The sequence below is a fragment of the Mobula birostris genome, chromosome 15, assembly GCF_030028105.1.
Source record: "Mobula birostris isolate sMobBir1 chromosome 15, sMobBir1.hap1, whole genome shotgun sequence".
Classification (NCBI taxonomy): Eukaryota; Metazoa; Chordata; class Chondrichthyes; order Myliobatiformes; family Myliobatidae; genus Mobula; species Mobula birostris.
This window is the reverse complement of record NC_092384.1, coordinates 19,732,421-19,754,355: the sequence shown is the minus strand read 5'-3', so window position 1 is coordinate 19,754,355 and position 21,935 is coordinate 19,732,421. Positions and strand designations below refer to the sequence as shown.

At 43.8% G+C, this 21,935-nt stretch overlaps 1 protein-coding gene across 1 annotated transcript in view; it reads right to left on the bottom strand.

Annotated features, from left to right (window-relative positions):
* Positions 1 to 422: 422 nt before the first annotated feature.
* Positions 423 to 21,935, bottom strand: part of hsf4 (heat shock transcription factor 4) — a 79,151-nt gene continuing 57,638 nt past the window's right edge. Inside the window, exons 9-13 of the mRNA XM_072279363.1 lie at positions 15,315 to 15,530; positions 13,655 to 13,760; positions 11,923 to 11,988; positions 8,894 to 8,972; positions 423 to 1,217 (exon numbers count right to left, since the gene is read on the bottom strand). Of these exons, the coding sequence (XP_072135464.1) occupies positions 1,054 to 1,217; positions 8,894 to 8,972; positions 11,923 to 11,988; positions 13,655 to 13,760; positions 15,315 to 15,530 (631 nt within the window). The 3' untranslated portion in view covers positions 423 to 1,053. The remainder of the gene's footprint in view (positions 1,218 to 8,893; positions 8,973 to 11,922; positions 11,989 to 13,654; positions 13,761 to 15,314; positions 15,531 to 21,935) is intronic.

Genomic DNA, 21,935 nt, shown 5'->3' with positions numbered 1-21,935 from the left:
AATATTGTAAATATATTGTTTGCTTAAGCATTGTTACTTCTGTAATGCATTGAGGGCTATATGTAAAAGTACATGTATTGCATATATCATCACTCCACGTCATACGTGTGCGCCTTGCTAAAAGTAAAAATGAAGCTAAGACATGCGTTCCCAGCTCTGTGTTTTCTTTCAATTACTTTTGTGTTTTGGAGTTACAAAACATAACACCCGTGTGCTTAACCAACGACAGCAGAGACTACAGACAAACCCACAGGAATAAGAGTGGGAAGTAAGTATACAGAGTAAAGGTTATATATAGAAGGGATCCTTAACTATCTTTAAGCGAAGTTTACCTATAACCCTGTGAAAGATGGGACACATTTCAAATAAGTGCTGCTTCAACTTTTTTATTGAATGTGTAAAGATTTATCACAATATCTCGGTCAAAAATAATCCAAATGGAATATCAGTATATCAAACCCAACCTTTCAAGCTTAGCACTTTTAACCAATGCAAATATATAGAATAAAAAATAAAATCTGCTTAGTGCTGTGCTGCAATGTACAAACACAGAAATCATTACCATTCTTTGTCTGTAGATGGGTAACACACAAACAAGAATTCTGAAACAGAACCTAAAAAGATCAAGGCAAAACGTGGTGGTGGACAAGATCTCAGCACTCATGCAAAGAATCATCACAGGTTCATTTCCTATCTTGCATTTTTCCTTGCAAACAACTCTTAAGACAGAGAGAAGATTCTGCCACCTTGCCCCAACCCCAAGTAATAACTATCATTTCCAGCAGAAATTTGTCTCCTCCAATTGCAGTGTAGAGGAAGTGCATGGGGTTGGCAGAGTGAGGCGGTGGAAGGGGGTGGTGCAGATTGAAAAAAGTGACTTCCTTGAGCCAGAGTCACCAGAGGGCAGCCACTTGGTGGGATCTGTAAATCTTGGGATGCCCTGAAAGGTTTTTGTTTCCTGACGGAAGGTTTGCTTTGTGTGGCACAGTCCCATGGTAGTGGCTAGGGTGCGAGACTCTGCCTGGCAAGGTGCTAGGACTTGGGCCGTTTGCTTCAGAACTCCTCCTGTGCCACTTCGGGGTCTGGGAAATAGGCTGCAGACTCCTCGGTAAGCTCGAAGAGGGTCGTGTCACTGTCTAGGCTGGAGAGTTCCGGATTGATTGGAGGATGGGGCTCTGGAAGGAAATGCTGTGTAGTTTGCTGAAGATGTGGCTTTCCTGCAAATAATTAGAAAGAGTTCAGGGGATCATCTCTTGCAAGTGTTGAAGAGCCACACACAAAACTGACAACCAATATAATGATGGAGGATGGAAATGTATTGAAACTGGAACCACAAATATGTCACCTCCTTCACCTCCAGAAAGTGGGGTTTACAAAGGGCTATTTAGTCAAAACCCATGACAAAACGAGTAATTTCTACATGGAAACAACAGGCCTGATTGGGTTGCACATATGGTAGGGCCACTGCCTCACTTCAGTCCTGACCTTCAGTATGTCATAGGTGGGGTTCCACTTCACAACTCAAAAACATTTGTGTTGGTAGGTTAGTCGGCCATTGTAAAGTGCTTTGAGTGTGTAGAACCTGAGGGACATTGATGGGAATGTAGAAGAAATAAAGTGTAGTGTGGCATCAGTGTAGAAATGAGAGATTTATTAGTGGTGTGGACTCAGTGGGCCAAAAGGACTGTTTCTATATTATGTTTCTCCATGACTCTAATCCTGCTTTGGTCGCTAAAGGACAAGCTCATAAGACCATAAGACATAGGAGCAGAATTTAGCCTCTTGGCCTATCCAGTCTGCTCTGACATTCCATCATGGCTGAGTTATTATCCCTCTCAATTCCATTCTCCTGACTACACCCTGTAATCTTTGACTCCCTGACTAATCATGAACCTATCAACCTCTGTTTTAAATATACACAATGACTTGGTCTTCACAGCCGTCAGTAGCAATCAGGTCCACAGATCCACTAACCCCTGGCTGAAGAAATTCTTCCTTTTCGCTGATCTAAATGGAAGTCCCTCTATTCTGAGGTTGTGCCCTCTGGACCTAGACTCCCTGCTATAGGAAACATCGTCACCATATCCACTCTATCACGGCATTTCAATATTTGATAGATTTCAATGAGATCCCCCCCCATTCTTCAAAACTCCAGTAACTACAGGCCCAGAGCCTCTCGATATGTTAAACCTTTCATTGTTGAGATCATCTTCTGGACCCTCTCCATTGACAGCACATCTTTTCTTAGACAAGGGGCTCAAAACTGCTCACAATACTCCAAGTGTGGTCTGATTAATGCCTTATAAAGCCTCAGCATTACATCCTTTATATTGTATTCAAGTCTTCTTGAAATGAATGCTAACATGGCATCTGCCTTCCTTACCACTGATTCACCCTGCAAGTTAACTTTTAGAAAATCCTGCATGATGATTGCCAAGTCCTTTTGTATATGTAATTTGTGAATTTTCTCCCAATTTAGAAAACACCCTACCCCTTTACTCCTTCTACCAAAGTGCATGACCCTACACTTCCCTACACTATATTCCAGCTACCACTTCTTTATCCATTCGTCCTTCTGAAGACTCCTTGCTTCTTCAACATGACCTGCTCCTCCACCTATCTTCGTATTGTCTGAGTAAACAACATTCACTGACTTTCCTTTGTCAATCCTGCTTGTTATTTCCTCAAAGAATTCCAACAGATTTGTCAGGCAGGATTTCCCTTCAGAAAACCAAGATGCCTTAACTTATTTTATCATGTGCCTCCAAGCACCCCAAATGGACTCCAACATCATCCCAATCACCGAAGTGAAGTCAACTAGTCTATAATGTCCTTCCTTCTGCCTCCCTCCTTTCTTAAAGAGTGGAGTGACATTTGCAATTTTCCATTTCTCCAGAACCTAGTGACTCTTGAAAGAGTATTAATAATGACTACACAATCTCTTTAGCTACCTCCTTCAGAACTCTGGACTGTAGTCCATATAGTACAGGTGACATCTACCTTCAGATCTTTCAGCACCTTCTCCTTAGTAGTAATAACTTCACTTACTTCTGCCCCAGATACTCTCAAATTTCTGGCACACTGTTAATGTCTTCCACAGTGAAAACTGAAGCAGAATACTTAAGATTGTCTGTCATTTCTTTGTCCCCTGTTAATATCTCTCCAGCATCATTTTCCAGTAGACTGATATCCACTCTTACTTCTCTTTTACTCTTTATATATCTGAGCTGCCATCAACAAGGCAAGATGGTGCCAGCGACCAACACAACAAATGGCGATGTCCTGCAGACAGTTCACAAAACTACTACTTCTTCTTCTTTTAAATATACTTCTGCTACTGATCTGTGTGCAGTTGGATCTTGTAATTTACATTTTGATAATGTGCTTTTGCCGACTGAAGGATCTGGTGCTTTTGCTCTCCGAGGGAATTCGGATGTTTGACAGTGAGGTTAGGAACGGAGTGTGTTGCCTAATGGCAGTGCGCAGGCTCATGATTGGCTTCAATTGTCGACCAAGCCGCTGATTAAAGTGTCGAGCAAGATTTGAACCAACAGAGAGCAGAAGGTGATCAGGCATTCAGCGCTGTTTGCCTGTGGTTGACCAGTCTCTCTTTCCCTCTCACTCGCTGCTGCTGCCGGAGGAAGGTGCAGGTGTCCTGAGACAAGGGTAAGGTTTAATTGGTGCGGTTCGTGGATTGCACTCATTTTTGGAGGACTCTGCAGTTCATGTTATATGTGTTTTTGATTTCTGATTACTCCTTTTTTTAAGCGTTAATTTGATCGGGGTAGACTGGCTCTACGGCCTGCAGTCAACAAATGACACTATCTAAACTCACTCTGAGCTGAACTAAACCAAACATTCCTAGACTGTTTCAAGGACTCTTCGGTTAGATGTTTAATTTTCTGTGTGTTATCCGCTTGTTTTTTGTTGTTTGTTTTCTTTTACATGTTGGGTATTTGGGATTTCCTTTGAAAGGGATCCATGCTGTTTCTTTGTTCTGTGGCTGTCTGCAGAAAGACGAATCTCAGTGTTGTATACTGCTTCATTTATTATTATTGAAAAAACTTTTGGTATCCTCTTTTATTTTATTGGCTATCTTTCCTTCGTCATTCATTTTTTCTCTCCTTTTGGCTGTTTTAGTTGCCTTATGTTGGTTTTTAAAAGCTTTCCAACTCTCAAACTTCACACTAATTCTTGCTTTGTTATTTGCCCTCACTTTTGCTTTTATACTGACTTTGACTTCCTTTGTCAGTCATGGTCACTCATCCTCCCTTTAGAATCCTTCTTCATTCTGTGCCTTCCATATTCCACCCAGAAACTCCAGCCACTGTTGTTCTGCCTTTATCCCTGTTAGTGTCCCCTTCCAATCAACTTTGGCCAGCTCCTCTCTCATGCCTCTGTTGTTCCCTTAACTCCATTGTGGTACTGATACACTTGAACTTAGCTTCTCCCTCTCAAGTTGCGGGGTGAATTCTAGAATATTATGATCACTATATCCTAAAGATTTCTTGCTTTAAGCTTTCCAATCAAATCTGGTTCATTACACAACACCCAATCCAGAATTGCCTTTCCTCTGAGTGGGCTCAACCACCAGCTGCTCTGAAATGCCATCTTGTAGACTCTCTACAAATTATCTCTCTTGAGATCCAGCACCAATCTAGTTTTCCCAATCTACCTACGTACTGAAATTCCCCAGCCTGCAAGAGAAAATCTGTAGATGCTGGAAATCCAAGCAGCACACACAAAATGCTGGAGGAACTCAGCAGGCCAGGCAGCATCTATGGAACAAAGTACAGTTGATGTTTTGGTCTGAGACCCTTTGGGAGTACTGCAGAACAAATGCTGAGGAGTAGATTTAAAAAAGTGGGGAGAGGGGAGAGAGAAAAGAGAAACACAAGGTGATAGGTGAAACCTGAAGGGGGAGGGATGAAGTAAAGAGTTGGGAAGTTGATTGGTGAAAGAGATAGAAGGCCATGGAAGAAAGAAAAGGAGGGAGGAGATGAGTGGGCAGGGAGACAAGGTAAGAGAGGGAATAGGTGATGGGGAATGATGAAGGGGAGGCATTACCAGAAGTTTGAGAAGTTGATGTTCATGCCATCAGATTGGAGGCTACCCAGAAGGGGAATACAAGGTGTTGTTCCTCCAACCTAAATGGAGGAGCCCATAGATAGACATATGGGAATGGGAATGGAAAGTGGAATTAAAATGCATGGCCATTGGGAGATCTGTCTTTTTCTGGCGGATGGAGCATAGGTGCTCGACAAAGCGGTCTCCCAATCTACGTCGGATCTCACCGATAAACAAGAGGCTACACCGGGAGCACTGGACACAGTACATGACCCCAACAGACTCACAGGTAAAGTGTCACCTCACTTGGAAGGACTGTTTGTGGCCCTGAATGGTAGTGAGGGAGGAGGTGTAGGGGCAGGTGTAGCACTTGTTCTGTTTGCCGGGATAAATGCCAGGAGGGAGATCAGTGGGGAGGGACGACTGGACAAGGGAGTCACGTAGGGAGCAATCCCTACGGAAAGCAGAAAGTTGGGGTGGGAAGGGAAAGATGTGCTTGGTGTGGGATCCTGTTGGAGAAGGCGGAGGTTTCAGAGAATTATGTGCTGGACGTGAAGTGGGGTGGCAGGTGAAGACAAGAGGAACCCTATCCCTGGTAGGGTGGTGGGAGATTAGGGTGAGAGCAGGCGTGTGTGAAATGGAAGAGATGCGATTGAGGGCGCTGTTGATGGTGTAGGAAGGGAAGACCCTTTCTTTGAAGGAGGACATATCCTTCATTCTGGAATGAGAAGCATCATCCTGAGAGCAGATGCAGTGGAAATGGAGGAATTGAGAGAGGGGGATGGTGCTTTTACACATAACAGGATTGGAGCAGGTATAATCTAGGTAGCTGTGAGAGACAGTGGGTTTATAATAAACATCAGAGGATAAGCTGTCTCCAGAGATAGAGACAGAAATCTAGAAAGGGAAAGGAGGTGTCAGAAATGGACCAGGTAAATTTGAAGGCAGGGTGGAAGTTGGAGGCAAAGTGGATGTAATCGACAGGTTCAGCATGGGCACCAATGCAGCCGTCGATGTAGCATAGGAAAAGTGTGGGATCGTCACCAGTGTAGGCTTGGAACATAGACTGTTCCACGTAGCCGACAAACAGGGAGGCATAGCTGGGACCCATGCAAGTGCCCAACTTTTGTTTGAAGGAAGTAGGAGGAGCCAAAGGATAAATTATTTACAGTGAGGACAAGTTCCGCTAGGCGGAGGAGAAGTGGTTAGGTCTGGTGTCCAGAAAGAAATGGGGAGCTTTGAGCCCTTCCGGGTGGGGGGTGGAGGTGTATAGCGACTGGACATCCATAGTGAAAATAAGATGATGGGGGCCAGTGAACTTGAAATCATTGAGAAGATCCAGAGCCTGTGAAGTGTCACGGATGTAGGTAGGGAGGGACTAAACTAGTGGGATAAGCAGAGTTGAGGTTTGCAGATACGAGTTCAGTGGAGTAGGATCATGCTGAGACAATGAGTCTACCTGGACAAGCGGGTTTGTGGATCTTGGGTGGGAGGTAGAAACAGGAGGTGCAGGGTGTGGGAACTATGAGGTTGGTGGCAGTGGATGGGAAATCCCCAGAGCTAATAAGGTCAGTGATGGTGTGGGAGATGATGGTCTGGTGTTTCTTAGAAGGGTCCTGTTCCAGGGGTAAGTAAGATGAGATGTCCGAGAGTTGTCGCTGGACCTCAGCAAGGTAGAGGTCAGTCTGCCAGACTACCTTAGCACCTACCTTATCTGTGGGTTTGATGGTGAGGTTAGGATTGGTGTGAAGGGCGTGGAAAGCTGAGTGTTCGGAAGGAGTTAGGTTGGAATAGGAGAGAGGAGTGTTGAAGTCGAGACGATTGATGTCCCGTTGGCAGCTGGCAATGAAAAGCTCCAGGGCATGCAGACCAGGGTGGGGTGTCCAGGATGAGGAGGGTTGAAGATGGGAGAAGGGGTCATCAGTGGGGGGTGGAAGGTCCTTGCCAAAGAAATGGGCTTGGTTATGGAGGCGTCGCAAGAAGAGCTCAGCGTTGTAGCGGGCGCGGAACTCATTGAGGTGTGGGCGCAGAAGTAAGGCCCTTACTGAGGAATGAATCTTCTGCCTCGGAGAGGTAGGGTCAGAGAGAATGGTTGACAAAGATCAGGCCCTTACTGAGGACACAACGTTCTGCCTCAGAGAGGGGATGATCAGAGGGAATGGTTGACAAAGGTCAGGCTCTTACTGAGGACACAACGTTCTGCCTCAGAGAGGGGATGGCTGGTGGGAATGGTGAAAACTTGGCACAGATGAGAGCTGGGATCGGAGTGTGGAAGGGGGTTGGTAGCATCTGAGGGGAAAAGAGGTTTGGAGTGTTCAGGGATGGTGGGGTGAGAGGGATATAGAGCCTCTGAGTGCCCAAGGGCTGGCAGTGGGACCTGAGAGAGACGGGATTGCAAAGAGCTGGTGGGGAAAGGGGAGACGGGGATTCCAGCGGCTGCGCGTGAAGACCCGGCCTGGAGGTCAAGACTGAAGTTGTTGGAGGTTGCGCAATTGGCACTTTGGAGATGTCAGAGGTTGGTGGAAGCCGCTTTGATGGTGGTGGAATCTGGGTTTTGAATCTGCTCTGGATCGTTAAGAGCTGTTGAGGTCTGCAGCATCTGGACTTCCTCCCTCATGACCATTCAGGGCCTCAAACAGTCCTTCCAGGTGAGTCGACACTTCATTTGTGAGTCTGTTGGGGCCATATACTGTGTCCAGTGCTCCAAGTGTGGCCTCCTGTATGTCGGTGAGACCCATCGTAGATTGGGAGACTGCTTTGCCGAGCATCTACGCTCTGTCCGCCAGAAGTAGTAGGATCTCCTAGTGGCCACCCATTTTAATTCCACTTCCCAATCCCAAATGTCAATCCATGGCCTCCTCCACTGTCATGATGAGGTCACACTCAGGTTGGAGGAGCAACATCTTGTATTCTGGTTGGGTAGTCTTCAACCTGATGGTATGAACATCGCTTTCTCAAACTTCCAATAATGCCCCCTTTACCATTCCTCATCCCCTTTTCCCTCTCTCACCTTATTTCCTTGCCCACCCTTTGCCTCCCTCTGGTGCTCCTCCCCCCTTTTCTTTCTTCCATGGCCTTCTGTTCTCTCTTCTATCAGACTTCCCCCATCTCCAGCCCTGTGTCTCTTTCACCAATCAATTCCCAGCTCTTTACCTCATCCCTCCCACTTCAGGTTTCACTTATCACCTTGTGCCCTCTCTTACTTCCCCCCTCCTTTTAAATCTCCTCAGCTTTTTTTCTCCAGTCCTGCCGAAAGGTCTTGTCCCAAAAAGTCGACTGTACTTTTTTTCCATACATGCTGCCTAGCCTGCTGAGTTCCTCCAGCATTGTGTGTGTGTGTGTGTGTGTGTGTGTCCCAGACTATGATAACATTGCACTTTTTGCATGCCTTTTCGATCTTCCATTGTAATTTCTATCCCACATCCTGGCTATTGTTTGGAAGCCTGTATATAATTCCCATCAGGGTCAATTTAATTTCATAGAGTAGATGTGGAGAGGATGTTTTGCATGGTGGGGGAGTCTAGGACTAGAAGGCACAGCCTCAGGATAGAAGGGCATCACTTTATGATGGAGATGAGGAGGGATTTCTTTAGCCAGAGGGTGTGGAATCTGGCCAAGTCATTAGGTGTAACCCTAAAGGTTAACTTGCTCCAGAGTCGGTGGTGAGAAAGGCAAATGTAATGTTAACATTCATTTCAAGATGTCTAGAATACAAGAGCAGGGATGTGATGCTGAGGCAAACAACAAATTTCACTGTATGTTTCAATGTAGTGTAACAAATCTGAATCGGATGTACTGATACCAGAAATCAGTTTAACTGATTTACCTGAGTTTGCTCCAGATTTCAGGGCTTTGTTGGACGGTTCGATTGGCCTCAGCTCTGGATCCATATTCAGTTTCTGGATCTGGGAAATCATAAACCACATCTTTCAGTCAGAACTTGGTGACTGGTTATCGATTGTTACAAAGGATTGGTGCAATACTTTACAATCTAACCATTTACTGTATAACCAAACTATGCAGCCACTTCTATGACATGAGAACAAGTGCCGGGGGAATATGCAAACATGACCATTTGCCAGTAAAATCCCCCACTTGGCTATTTTCAGACTGAATTTCACAGGCTGAATGTCGCAGGGTATTGCTGTAACATAAAAATAGATACTTAATTAAGAATACATAACATTAATTTATGTATCTCATAATCTCACTTGTAATTTTTTTACAATTTTAATGAAAAAACTTTATTGGAGGTTGGAGAACCTGCAGTGAGGTGGAATAATTAAACTGTGTTTTCAAGGACTCAGCACATGGCTCTTTCTTTGCCTTGTTAGAATGTGGAACAATCCAGCACAGTACAGGGCTCCGACCATATAACCTGCTCTACGATCAACATGACCCTTCCCTCCTCCAGAGATCCCCATTTTTTATCATTCATGTGCCTACCCAAGAGTTTTGTAAATATCCCTAATGTATCTGTCTCTACTACCACTCCTGCCAGCACATTCCATGCACCCACTACCCTGCATATAAAACTTTACTTTCTCCAATCACCTTAAAATTATGCCCCCTCGTATTAGCAATTTCCGCCTTGGGGGCGGGGGGAAGAAAATCTCCAGCTATTCACTTGATGTATGCCTCTCACCCTGTATTACTGAATGTGAGGTGTGTTTATTAAAGAAGTGAATTTCCTTTAAAGCAGGGGTTCTGAACCTGGGATCCATGGAACCCCTCGGTTAACCGTATTGGTCCATGGCATAAAAAAGGTTGGGAACCCTTGCTTTAAGGGAAGTTATTATATAGCTTCCTTTAAAGCTGGGATTCCCAACCTTTTTTATGCCATGGACGACAACACTCCTTCGGTCTACATCTTCTGGCTAGATCATGAAACCACATATTTCACTTCTTTTATGTCTTTTACATTCGTTTATCATCTTGGATATGATTCTGGGACTGTTGGAGCCTGTGATTTGCTGTTTGGAGATTGTTTGGGTGCTCCAGCGCTCTGCAGTCTCCGAGAGGCAGGGGCAGTGTATGCGAACCTCATGGTGGGCAGGCAGTGGGATGGGGCATGAGCCGATATTTGACTCCATTTTGCAGATTACAACATCCATTGTGCGCCAATTAAAGCGATGAAGGAGATGGAAACATCGAGGCGAATGTGGAAGGTGAGCACCGGCTGCCTGCCTTTTGATCGCTGAGGATCGCTCTGCTACACTCCCAGAGAGGGGATGGCCTGAGAACGTCGCCCAGGTTTTCTGCGTTTTGGATGTGGACTTGGACTACAGACTTTTTCAGTCTTATGGTTTTCTTGTATTCTGTGTTTTTCACCTGGCTTTTCTCGTTTTTTTGTGTAGTTGGGGGGGGTTTGGGGGTTGATGTGCCAGTTCCATTTTTGTTCATTTTCTTGTGAGGGAGGGGAGATTTGTGGGTTGATGATCGCGCAGCTGTTCTTTTCTTTCTTGGTTTCATGGGCACCTAGAGAAGAAAAATTTCAAAGTTGTATACTTCGATAATAAATGAACTTTTGAACTGTATATGTAGCGGTTAGCATGATGTTATTACAGTTGAGGGCATTCCAGAGTTCAGAGTTCAAGTCCAATGCCTTTCTGTAAGGAGTCTCTCACATCCTCCCTGTAGAATGTATGGGTTTTATCTAGGTCCTCTGGTTTCATCCCACAGTCGCAAGATGTACCAGGTAGATTAATTGGTCATTGTAAATTGTCCTGCAATTGGCGGGGGGGGGGGGGTGGTGTTAATAGGGCTTGTCGGGGGTTGCTAGGGCAGCTTGGCTCGAGGGGCTGGAAGGGCTTACTCCTTGCTATATCACTAAATAAATAAATATTTGTTTCAAATGTAGAGCATCAAAGTAACATTGTGCCTGATCTCTTTAAATACAATCAGTGGGCACTTCATTAGGTACACCTGAACATCTGCTCATTAATGCAAATATCTGATCAGGCAATTCTGTACAAAGTTCAAAGTAAATTTATTATCAAAGTACATATATGTCACCATATACAACCCTAAGATTCATTTTCTTGAAACGCACTCAGTAAATCCAAGAACTATAATAGAATCGATGAACGACCACACCCCACAGGGCCAAAAAAAATACAGTGTGCAAAAGACAACAAATCGTGCAAATACAAAAGAAGAAACAATAATAATAAATAAATAAGCAATAAATAAACATGAGATGAAGGGTCCTTGAAAGTGAGTCCATAGGTGGTGGGAAAAGTTTAGAAATGGGTCAAGTGAAGATGAGTGAATTTCTCCCCATTGTTTTAAGAGTTTGATGGTTGAGGGGTAATAAGTGTTCCTGAACCTGGTGCTGTGAGTCCTGAAGCTCCTGTATCTTCTTCCTGCTGGCAACAGCAAAAGTGTAGCCAACATTATAATGACATCAAAAGTTGAAATTGCCTTACTTTTCTCTTTTTCCTTAATACTGTATGTTCTCAATTTCAATGCGGTAACTTGTGTTCCTCCCAATCTAAAACAATTCATCCCTACTACTAATGAAATCATAACGGGAGCTCTGATCTCTCATCATTAACCATATTTGCTTTTCACTTCCCTCTAACTGGATCACTGAGCTAGAACATCTTTAATCTTCTGCAATTTGGAGACCAAAGCACAATATGCTAGGAGTATAACAGGTCATGGGTGTTCATTCTTTCTTTCTTGATTACTGAAGAATTAACAGAAATTCTTGGCATCACCATACACCTGCATCAGATCTAGGAATAGAGTTCCATTGTGTGGAGTATTGGCAGGATTTACACACTGTTTAGGAACAGATCCCATCATCAGTCCTATACCAGGTGTACTTTCTTGTTCTGTAATTACCCTTACCATTGCAAGATTTGCCTCCATATTAGACAGGTTCAGTTCATTCAGAGGGAAAGTTGGGTTGAAGATCTGCAGGGCAAAAGAATAACCTTAGAAAATGATGAATTAATTTTACAAATTCATTATATTTGACTATGTTCTACATTCCCACATTAAGAGTAAAACCAGTGAGTAAAGCAACAGAACACCAATGGCATAATGTCTGTTGTTGGAGAAAGATCCCAAATAATCATCAATGAATTCAACAATAAAGATTCAGGAAAAGGGCAGAAAGAAGTGCTTTCTTTTTGAGACCCACATTATAGGATCTCCATTCTTCCCGATCAGATTCCTTCTTCTCTGGCCTTTACCTTTTCTACCTATCACCTCCCAGCTTGCTACTTCATCCCACCCGTTCCCCACCCACCTGGCTTCACCTATCACCTCCTAGTCTGGATTCCTCATCCTTCCCCTACCTCCTTTTTCTGGCATCTTCCCCTTATCTTTCCATTTCTGATGAAGGGCCCTGACCTGAATTGCTGACTATATTGATTTCCATAGATGCTGCCTGACCTGCTGGGTTTCTCCAGCTCTTTGTGTGTGTGTGTGTGTGTGTGTGTGTGTGTGTGTCTGTCTGTCTGTCTCATACACTTCTTCTCACTCAATAGCATGCAAGTTGGCCATTCCTTCTCTGAATAATCCCCTTCCTGTTTGGGTCCTGAATGGTGGTGAGGGAGGAGTTGTAGTCAGAAAATCCCACCCTTTGTGGCGGTAGAGCGAAGGTGCTGAATGAAGCAGTCCTCCAGTCTACGTCGGGTCTCATCGATGTAGAGGAGGCCACACGAAAGTGCCAGTAGCACCAGGTTCAGTCCTCCCTCACTACCAACCAGGGCTCCAAAAGTCCTTCCAGGGGAGGGAACACTTCACCTGCAAGTCTGTCGGGATCATCTACTGTATCCAGTGCTCTGGGTGCAGCCTCCTCTAGGAGTCTTTAAACACCTTTACTGTTTTTGCCTCCACCCCATTTCAAGCACCCACCACTCTGGGCAAAGAACTCGCCTTACACATCACTTTTACTTTAAATGCATGTCCTCTAGTAGTTTTCTCCCAGGCCTGAAATTAGTCAGGGTCTTGGCTCGAAATGTCAACTGCTTATTCCCCCCTCCATAGATGCTGCCTGTCCTGCTGAGTTCCTCCGGCATTTTGTGCGTGTTACTGAAAATCTTCATGGTTCTTTTTTTTAATATATCTAATTGAACTGACACACATGGCTAGATGAAGCAGCCACAGAACATGCCATGTGAAAGTTACCTGAAGATGAAAAGCCTAAAAATTTAAGCGCATTTAAGCACAGACTCAGAACATTGCAAGCAATGCCTGTGTTTACTGCTCAGACCCGAAAGCCTCGATGTGCATTTTTTCCTGGGGTCCGCAGCGCAGTCACTCTCAGCAGAGTCCTGTAGACAAGGGGATATTGTGGGATTTTGATGCCAAAAGCAAAAAAAAACCAGATTGCTAATGTGCATCGAAGTCTAGACAATGCGTATCCTGAAGATCCTCACGTTCTCGTCTCTCTGAACGGTGTGCTGATGGGTTTGGCAGGGGTGCTGCACTCCATCATGTTGAACATACACACTGCTGACATGGTGTACTGAAGGTGAAAAGGCTGGTAGAGTTAATAATCTCAACTGAAATTATAGCACTGCTTCAAACCCAGTTCCAAATCCTATGTGTTATAGAGGCCTCCAGGACTTACGTGCATGATTGTGGAATGCTCCAGACTGTACTGCTGGCTGCGAAGCACTGAGTGCAAACCATCCACATTCATCTCAATGTTCTGCATGTGGTCAGACGCCTTGTTCCTGTAAATCCAAGAAGTTCTTTACAAAAGGACAGTTGTGGGCATCAAATGTCAACCAATGACTGCCATCTCATTATGTGACTCAAACAGGATACACAACCTACAACACTACAGCACAGTACAGGCCCTTCAGACCATGATGGTGTGTTAAACTATTAACATACTCTAAGATCAATCTAGTGTGGTGCGTGACCAAGTGGTTTGGGTGTTGGGCTCACAATCTGAAGGTTGTGGGTTCGAGTCTTGGCTAAGGCAGTGTGTTGTATCTTTGAGCAAGGCACTTAACCACACACTGCTCCAGTCCACCCAGCTGAAAATGGGTACCGGCACATGCTGGGGGTTAACCTCGTGATAGACTGGCGTCCTATCCGGGGGGGGGAGGGGGCAGTCTTGTATTCTCAGTCGCTTCACGCCACAGAAACCGGCATAAGCACTGGTCTGATGGGCCACAAAACTCAGGACAGACTTTGACTAAGATCAGCCTAACCCTTCCCCCCCCCATACATAGCCCTCTATTTTTCTATCATGTGCTTATCTAAACGCTTCTTAAGTGCCCAAGGTATCTAGAATTTATATCATTGGAAAACGTCCACAGCCTAACACCCCAAAATCTTGTTTACACATCAGATAACCCTCCTCTCAGCTACTGAACTAATCCTTTCAGAATATTCTTCCACTCCTCCTGCCACCTCAACACAGACATTAATCCAGCTTCACACTGAAACTTTTGTAGTATCTAACTCAACTGTTCAGCTCCTTTCCCCTGCAACTCTGAAACTGACTATTGCATCAGTGGTCTTTATTGGAAAACTGCATTCAAGACTCTGTAATCCCAACTGAAAATCCAGGAAAGTGGGACTGGCTCAGGTAGACATCTTGGTCGGTACAGATGAGTTGGGCAAAAGGACCTGCCTCCATGCCAGGGAACTTTATCACTCTAGATGAGCTCAGCGAACTGGGAAGGGCTGGGTTCTATGACACAATCCATGTTCTGCCGTTCTCAGATTTCAAATCATGGCCTGTAAAAAGTGAACTGGAGTCAATGCAATTTCCCTTGAGGAACCTTCTTGGTGGGAGTCAGTGTTGAACTCAGTGTAGTCCCTTATGGTCCCTAGCTCTATATTTTTCATTCAGGTTTACTTCTGAAGCCTTTCCCATGAGTGTGTATAGCTGCAAGGCAGTGGAGGTTTGAGATCAGAGTTTTCCATCTCCTAGATGAGCTGCCAACCACGGCTGATGAGCCCTATCTGCTCAGATGGACTGATGCTTTTGATAAACTGTATCTGACACAAAACATACGCAAATCAGAACCCTTACTATGGAAAGGGGCTACAGTGCAGTAATGGCCCAGATTTGTGTATTCTAAAGGAATGAGCTGTTCCAACACAAAACTGTGGTCCCCTTTCCATACGTTCCTATTCTTTGAATAAACTTCAGTTGTCATTGGTTGTACTGGTGCTCTGTGAAATGCCATACTGAATGCAGTCTTTGCTGCAGAAACAATACCACCTTTATTTGATTGTGCATGTAGTCTCATCATTGTGTGAAGACTCACCTGTCTACAGCAGCAACCTTTCCCCTCCTGTCCATGTGCTGCCCTGTGGTGTAACTGGGTCTCCCCTCCAAAACAGACTCAACCACTGAGACCGGTAACACGGGAGGCTCCAGACATGCGGAGCATGGATTCCCCGGAACCATTGTGTCCACCTGGACCTGGACTCCGATCCCCGGGCTAGCCGGCTCCTCTTTAAAAGCCATCAGGCACTTCTCCCTGTTTATGTTAAGACAATTGAAAGATAAAGTTGAGGTTCTTTTGAACCCAGATTGTACATCAAATTTGTTATATCAGACAAACAAAAAGGCAATGTAATTAGAGTTTAGAATGTGGATACTTATGCATAACATCACAACAACTATTTCACTAGAAGAATGCTAATTGTGTTCTTTTGTATTTAACTTTGTTTGTTATAACGATTTATCATTTTCACCAGCTTCTGAGCTGCCTTAATAACTATCGCCCGTTAGCACTCACATCTACAGTGATGGAATACTTTGAGAGGTTGGTCATGACTAGACTGAACTCCTTTGCAATTGCCACAATGAGTCAACGGCAGATGAAATCTCAATGGCTCTTCACATGACTTTAGACCACCTGGACAACACAAACACCTACGTCAGGATGCTGTTCATTGACTATAACTCAGCATTTAAGATCATCATTCCCACAATCCTGATTGAGAAGTTACAGAAGCTGGGCCTCTGTACCTCCCTCTGCAAATGGATCCTCGACTTCCTAACTGGCAGAACATAATCTGTGTGGATTGGTGATAACATCTCCTCCTCACTAACGATCAACACTGGCACACCTCAGGGGTGTGTGCTTAGCCCACTGCTCTACTCTCTGTATACACATGACTGTGTGGCTAGGTATAGCTCAAATACCATCTATAAATTTGCCGATGATACAACTAAATCAGCTGATCATACAGTTATAAAAAGGGCAAGGCAGTGACTATACTTCATTAGGATTTTGAAGAGATTTGGTATGTCAACAAATACACTCAAAAACTCCTATAGAATCAGAATCAGGTTTATTATCACCAGCATGTGATGTGAAATTTGTTAATTTAGCAGCAGCAGTTCAATGCAACACATAATCTAGCAGAGAGAGAGAAAAATAATAATAAAAGATAATAATAAACAAGTAAATCAATTACATGTATTGAATAGATTTCTTAAAACTGTGCAAAAACAGAAAATACTGTATATTAAAAAAAGTGATTTAGTGTTTATGGGTTCAATGTCCATTTAGGAATCTGATGGCACAAGGGAAGAAGCTGTTCCTGAATCACTGAGTGTGTGTCTTCAGGCTTCTGTATCTCCTGCCTGATGGTAACAGTGAGAAAAAGGCATGTCCTGGGTGCTGGAGGTCCTTAATAGTGGATGCTGTCTTTCTGAGACTCCACTCCCTAAAGATGTCCTGGGTACTTTGTAGGCTAGTGCCCAAGATGGAGCTGACTAGATTTAGAACCTTCTGCAGCTTCTTTTGGTCCTGTGCAGTAGCCCCCCGCCCCCCCCCCCCATACCAGACAGTGATACAGCCTGCCAGAATGTTCTCCAGGGTACAACTATAGAAGTTTTTGAGTGCATTTGTTGACATGCCAAATTTCTTCGAACTCCTAATGAAGTATGGCTGCTGTCTTGCCTTCTTTATGAACTACATCAATATTTTGGGACCTGGTTAGATCCTCAGAGATCTTGACACCCAGGAACTTGAAGTTGCTCACTCTCTCCACTTCTGATTCCTCTATGAGGATTGGTGTGTGTTCCTTCATCTTGCCCTTCCTAAAGTCCACAATCAGCTCTTTCTTCTTACAGGTTGTTGCTGCAGCACCATTCCACTAGTTGGCATATCTCACTCCTGTACACCCTCTCGTCACCACCTGAGATTCTACTAACAATGGTTGTATCATCAGCAAATTTGAGCTATGCCTAGCCACACAGTCATGTGTATACAGAGAGTGGAGCAGTGGGCTAGGCACACACCCCTGAGGTGCACCAGTGTACTGTGGAGAGTTTTCTGACAGGCTGTATCACTGTCTGGTATGGGGCGGTGGGGGGGGGGGGCTACTACACAGGACCAAAAGCTGTAGAGGGTTGTAAATCTAGTCAGCTCCAACTTAGGTACTAGCCTACAAAGTACTCAGGCCGTCTTCAAGGACCATCTCAGAAAGGTAGTGTCCATTATTAAGGACCTCCAGCACCCAGGACATGCCCTTTTCTCACTGTTACCATCAGGTAGGAGGTACAGAAGCCTGAAGACACACACTCAGTGATTCAGGAACAGCTTCTTCCCCTCTGCTATCCAATTCCTAAATGGACACTACCTCACTTTTTTAGTATATATTTTTTCTGTTTTTTGCATGATTTTTAATTCATTCAATATATGTATACTGTATTCCATTTATTTATTTATTTATTTATTTTTCCTTCTTCTATATTATGTATTGCATTGAACTGCTGCTGCTAAGTTAACACATTTCACAACACATGCCAGTGTTAATAAAGCTGATTCTGAATTCCAAGTTTGGAATCAATAGACTGTCCGATTTCAACAGAAAGCTGGAATTAGAATTTCTCACATAGAAGGGGATTCACAATTGCAAGAAAACTCCCAGGTAACTTTCTAACTTCTTACTAGCGTTTGACTTTGGAGGGCCAATAACAAAACGAACAGGATGCAGCTTCAAACTACTTATGTAACTAACACATTATATGGTAAAGCAAAGTACCAATGAATTCCTTTTGGACCCCATTTCCACATGTACTGCACAGCTTCTACCCAGCTGGGATAGTATTCTAAGGTATGGCAGGTATGGCACGTGCCCTGGCACTTGAAGGCCACAGAGCAGTTTTTATTAAAGTCAGACAAGCTATCCTTGGATAGTGAAAAAAGAATTTTCTTTCAGTTGTATGATCAGTCTTTGATTATCATGGGTGAGAAGCACTAGGATGGCCTTATTTCAGAGCATTGTGTAAGAAGACCAGGAAACGTTTCTTCACAAAGGAGGAGGACAGTGGAGCTGAAGGACGGAAGAGACGACAGTTGGAGGCGGAGGAAACCAAGAAATTGAGCAAGTTCTTCACGTCCTTCTTTGAAAAGCCCAGAACAAGTAGCTTGACACATTTCATGGAGTTGCCTGCACCTGCTACAAGTTTGTTAGAATCCGAAGGTGGATCAAGTACAAATGCATCACAAGCCAAGGAGGAAGTCAAGTCAGGTAAATCCGAGTATGACGAGATTAAGAGTGAGGCTGCCACAGAGAACGTGGACATGACAGGAGGAGAAGACGATGGTGGTGGTGATGTTGAGTTTATTGATGAGACTTTACCTAACGACACTGAACTGGATGGTGTTAAAGAGCCTCGAACTGTCACACCAGAAGTGATTGAACAGCATGACATTGGACTTCTGAAGTTCGACAAGGATACTGGAATGCGTTGAGAACAGAAATAATAAAGCTGGGTTCGAAGTATTTCCAGAACAGTGAGGGCCCTTTCCTACCAACAAATAACCGTTCAATGAACAAAACTTGGTTCAAGAGGAAATTGGGAAATGGTCGTGGTGAGGAAGTGACTCGCTCATGGCTGGCCTATTCCTCTTCTAAAAAGTCTGCATTTTGTATCTGTTGTCTTCTCTATTCCCGGTCAGACCATCAATCCTCATTGGAGCAGGAAAGTGGATTCAACCAGTGGAAAGCACCTGAAAGGATTAGCGTTCATGAAAATGCCAAGAATCATCGGGAATGCTTCACACAGTGGAAAGAAATGGAAAGAAATTTAGCTGGAAACAGAGGAGTTATTGGTGTGATATTTCAGTCACAGTTTGAGAAGGAAAAGCAGAAATGGTATGATACCTTGATGAGAATCCTTCACTGCATAAAATTCCTTGCGACTCAGAACCTGGCTTTGCGAGGACACAGGGAATCACTTCAACTAGACGATGACCCCAATGTGGGAAATTTCCTTAGCTTACTGAAACTGCTGGCCGACCTTGACCCTGTCAGAAAAGAACACTTCACTCATTTGGAAAATCATCCTGGATCCACGTCCTATCTTTCACTGGGTATCCAGAATGAATTCATCCACATGATGGCATCCACTGTTCACCAGAGTTTACTGAGAAGCATTCGTAAAGCCGGGTACTATGGTCTCATGTTCGACTCGACTCCTGATCAGGCACACCATGAGCAGATGTCAGAAGTAGTGAGGTATGTGGAAGTTGATTTTGAGAGGAAAATGGTCCGTGTTAGAGAGTCCTTCCTTGGTTTTACCCAGATAAGCCAGAAGGATGCTGAGAGCTTGGTTGAAGATATCTTGAAGCAGCTAGAGAAAGACAAAATGGAGCTACAAGACTGTCGGTCACAGTGCTATGACGACACTGCTGTGATTCAAAGAATATGTGAGAAAAATAACCTGGCAGTGTTGGTGAATTACGACAATCACTCACTTAACTTGGTGGGTGTACATGCAGCCAAGCAGGATACAATGATGGTCACGTTTTTTGGAACCATCGAAGCTCTCTACGTGTTTTTCTCTCATTCAACACAGTGCTGGGAAAACCTCAAAAACGCCGTGCCTGTGGTTGTTAAGCCAGAGTCCGAAACCAGGTGGAGCGCAAGGACAGAAGCAGTGAAGCCTGTCAACACGTACCTTGAGGAGATACTTCAAGTTCTCCAGGGCATGATAGACAATGAAAATGAGACCAGTGAAACAAGAAGTGACACAAGGCAGCTGTACAACCGTATGTTGAGTTACAATTTTCGGATTTTGCTACAATTTTGGAACAAAGTACTCATTTGCATTGTATTCAAAAGAGGTTGCAGGATCCTAGCATGAACTTCCACGATGCTGCCCTGGATTTGAAAGCCCTCCAAGATCATTTTTATGATGAAAGAGAAGTGTTGATCAGCGAGTCACTCAAAGGAGGAGTCGGTCTCTGTCAAGAATGGAATACTGAAGTTGAAAGACGTCAGAGACAAAAGAAACGAATGGCTGATGAGAACTCGAGAGATGCTGGGTTAACAGCTAAGGAAGAAATGGAAAGAGTCATGAAGGGAACACTCGACCATCTTCACAGAGAAATGGACGAAAGGTTCGCTTGTTTGCACGACATTGACGCCAAGTTTGGGTTCCTTCTCGATGGTGAGGGACTGTGTTACGGCACCGACTGTAATGACCTAAAGAAGTGTGAAAATTTGGGCGAATTGTACAGCTCTGACGTTGGTGGACAGCAGCCATATGAAGAACTTTTGGATTGTAGAATGTTGCTATCAAGGTGGGTCAACATGAAAATATCAAGACCTGAAGATCTTCTTGAATTTATTGTTCAGTATGGAGATGAGAGCGTCTTCCCCAATCTTCACATTGTTATTCAGATAATGCTAACCATCGCAGTTTCCATCGCCAGTTGAGAGAGATCATTCAGCAAGTTAGAACTAATATTTGCGTATCTGAGAGCGTCCATGGGTCAAGGCAGATTCTGTGATCTTGCTCTGCTGAGTGTAGAAAGAGAAGAAACTGAAAAAAACTGACTTTGATCACATCATAGACCAATTTGCATCAGTGAAAGCAAGGAAGGTGCAGTTATAATTTTCATGTAGTGCTATAACTTGTTAATTAAATGATTAACGAGCTTGATTTGTATTTTTGAGCTGATATTATGGTAAAGTTATCTGAAAGATGGGTGTCAGATATTTGGACAAGGGCACAATTTCAGTGCTTGCCATAGGAGCTATTTTCCGTAGATATGCCCCTGATTCTATATTCAGTCAGAAATGCAAACAGCTCATTAACATTACACTCTCTTAAGGTGAACTGAGCAGAGTCAGAAATAGATATGGTAACTAATGTAACATTGTTGTTAAAATGTCCTGCACTCACAGCAGTAAAACTATAACTTGAGCTTTTCTTGTTAATTATGGGAGACATACATTAACGTTACTCCTTTCCTGTCCAACACCCACTTTGGAAATGTCGAATACAAAGTCAGTATCAAAGTACTTACATGTCACCGTAAACTACCTTGAGATTAATTTTCTTGCAGGCATTTACAGGAAAATAAAATATAATAGAATTTATGAAAAACCATACATAAACAAAGACTGACAAGCAACCAAGGTGTAAAATAAGACAAATTGTGGAAATAAATAAATACGGGGAACATGATTTGTAGAGTCCTTGAGAATGCATCTGTAGGTTGTGGAATCAGTTCAGAGTTGAGGTAAGTGAAGTTATCCACACTGGTTCAGGAGCCTGATGGTTGTACACATACACCCACAATTTGATAAGGCAATTTTGCAGTTTATTATCAGATCAGTAAGATAACACCTCTGTATATTCTTAGAATACAGGATCCTGGACTATGCAAGAGGATAGATGGGAGTTGTTTTAAAAGTCCCATTTAACGACAGCTCCTGTAACTCCGTAGCTCCTCCTCTATTCTCCATTGGATCATCTGTCCAAGTTTCTGAAGTGGGGTTTGAGCTGACAATCTCTAAGGCTCAAAATAATCCATTAACAACAGAGGTCAAGTTCAAAGTTCAAAGTAACTGCAATGAGCAAAACAGTCCTGAATTGTCTTACTGCTTATTTCTCACCAACTATCACTGAAAAA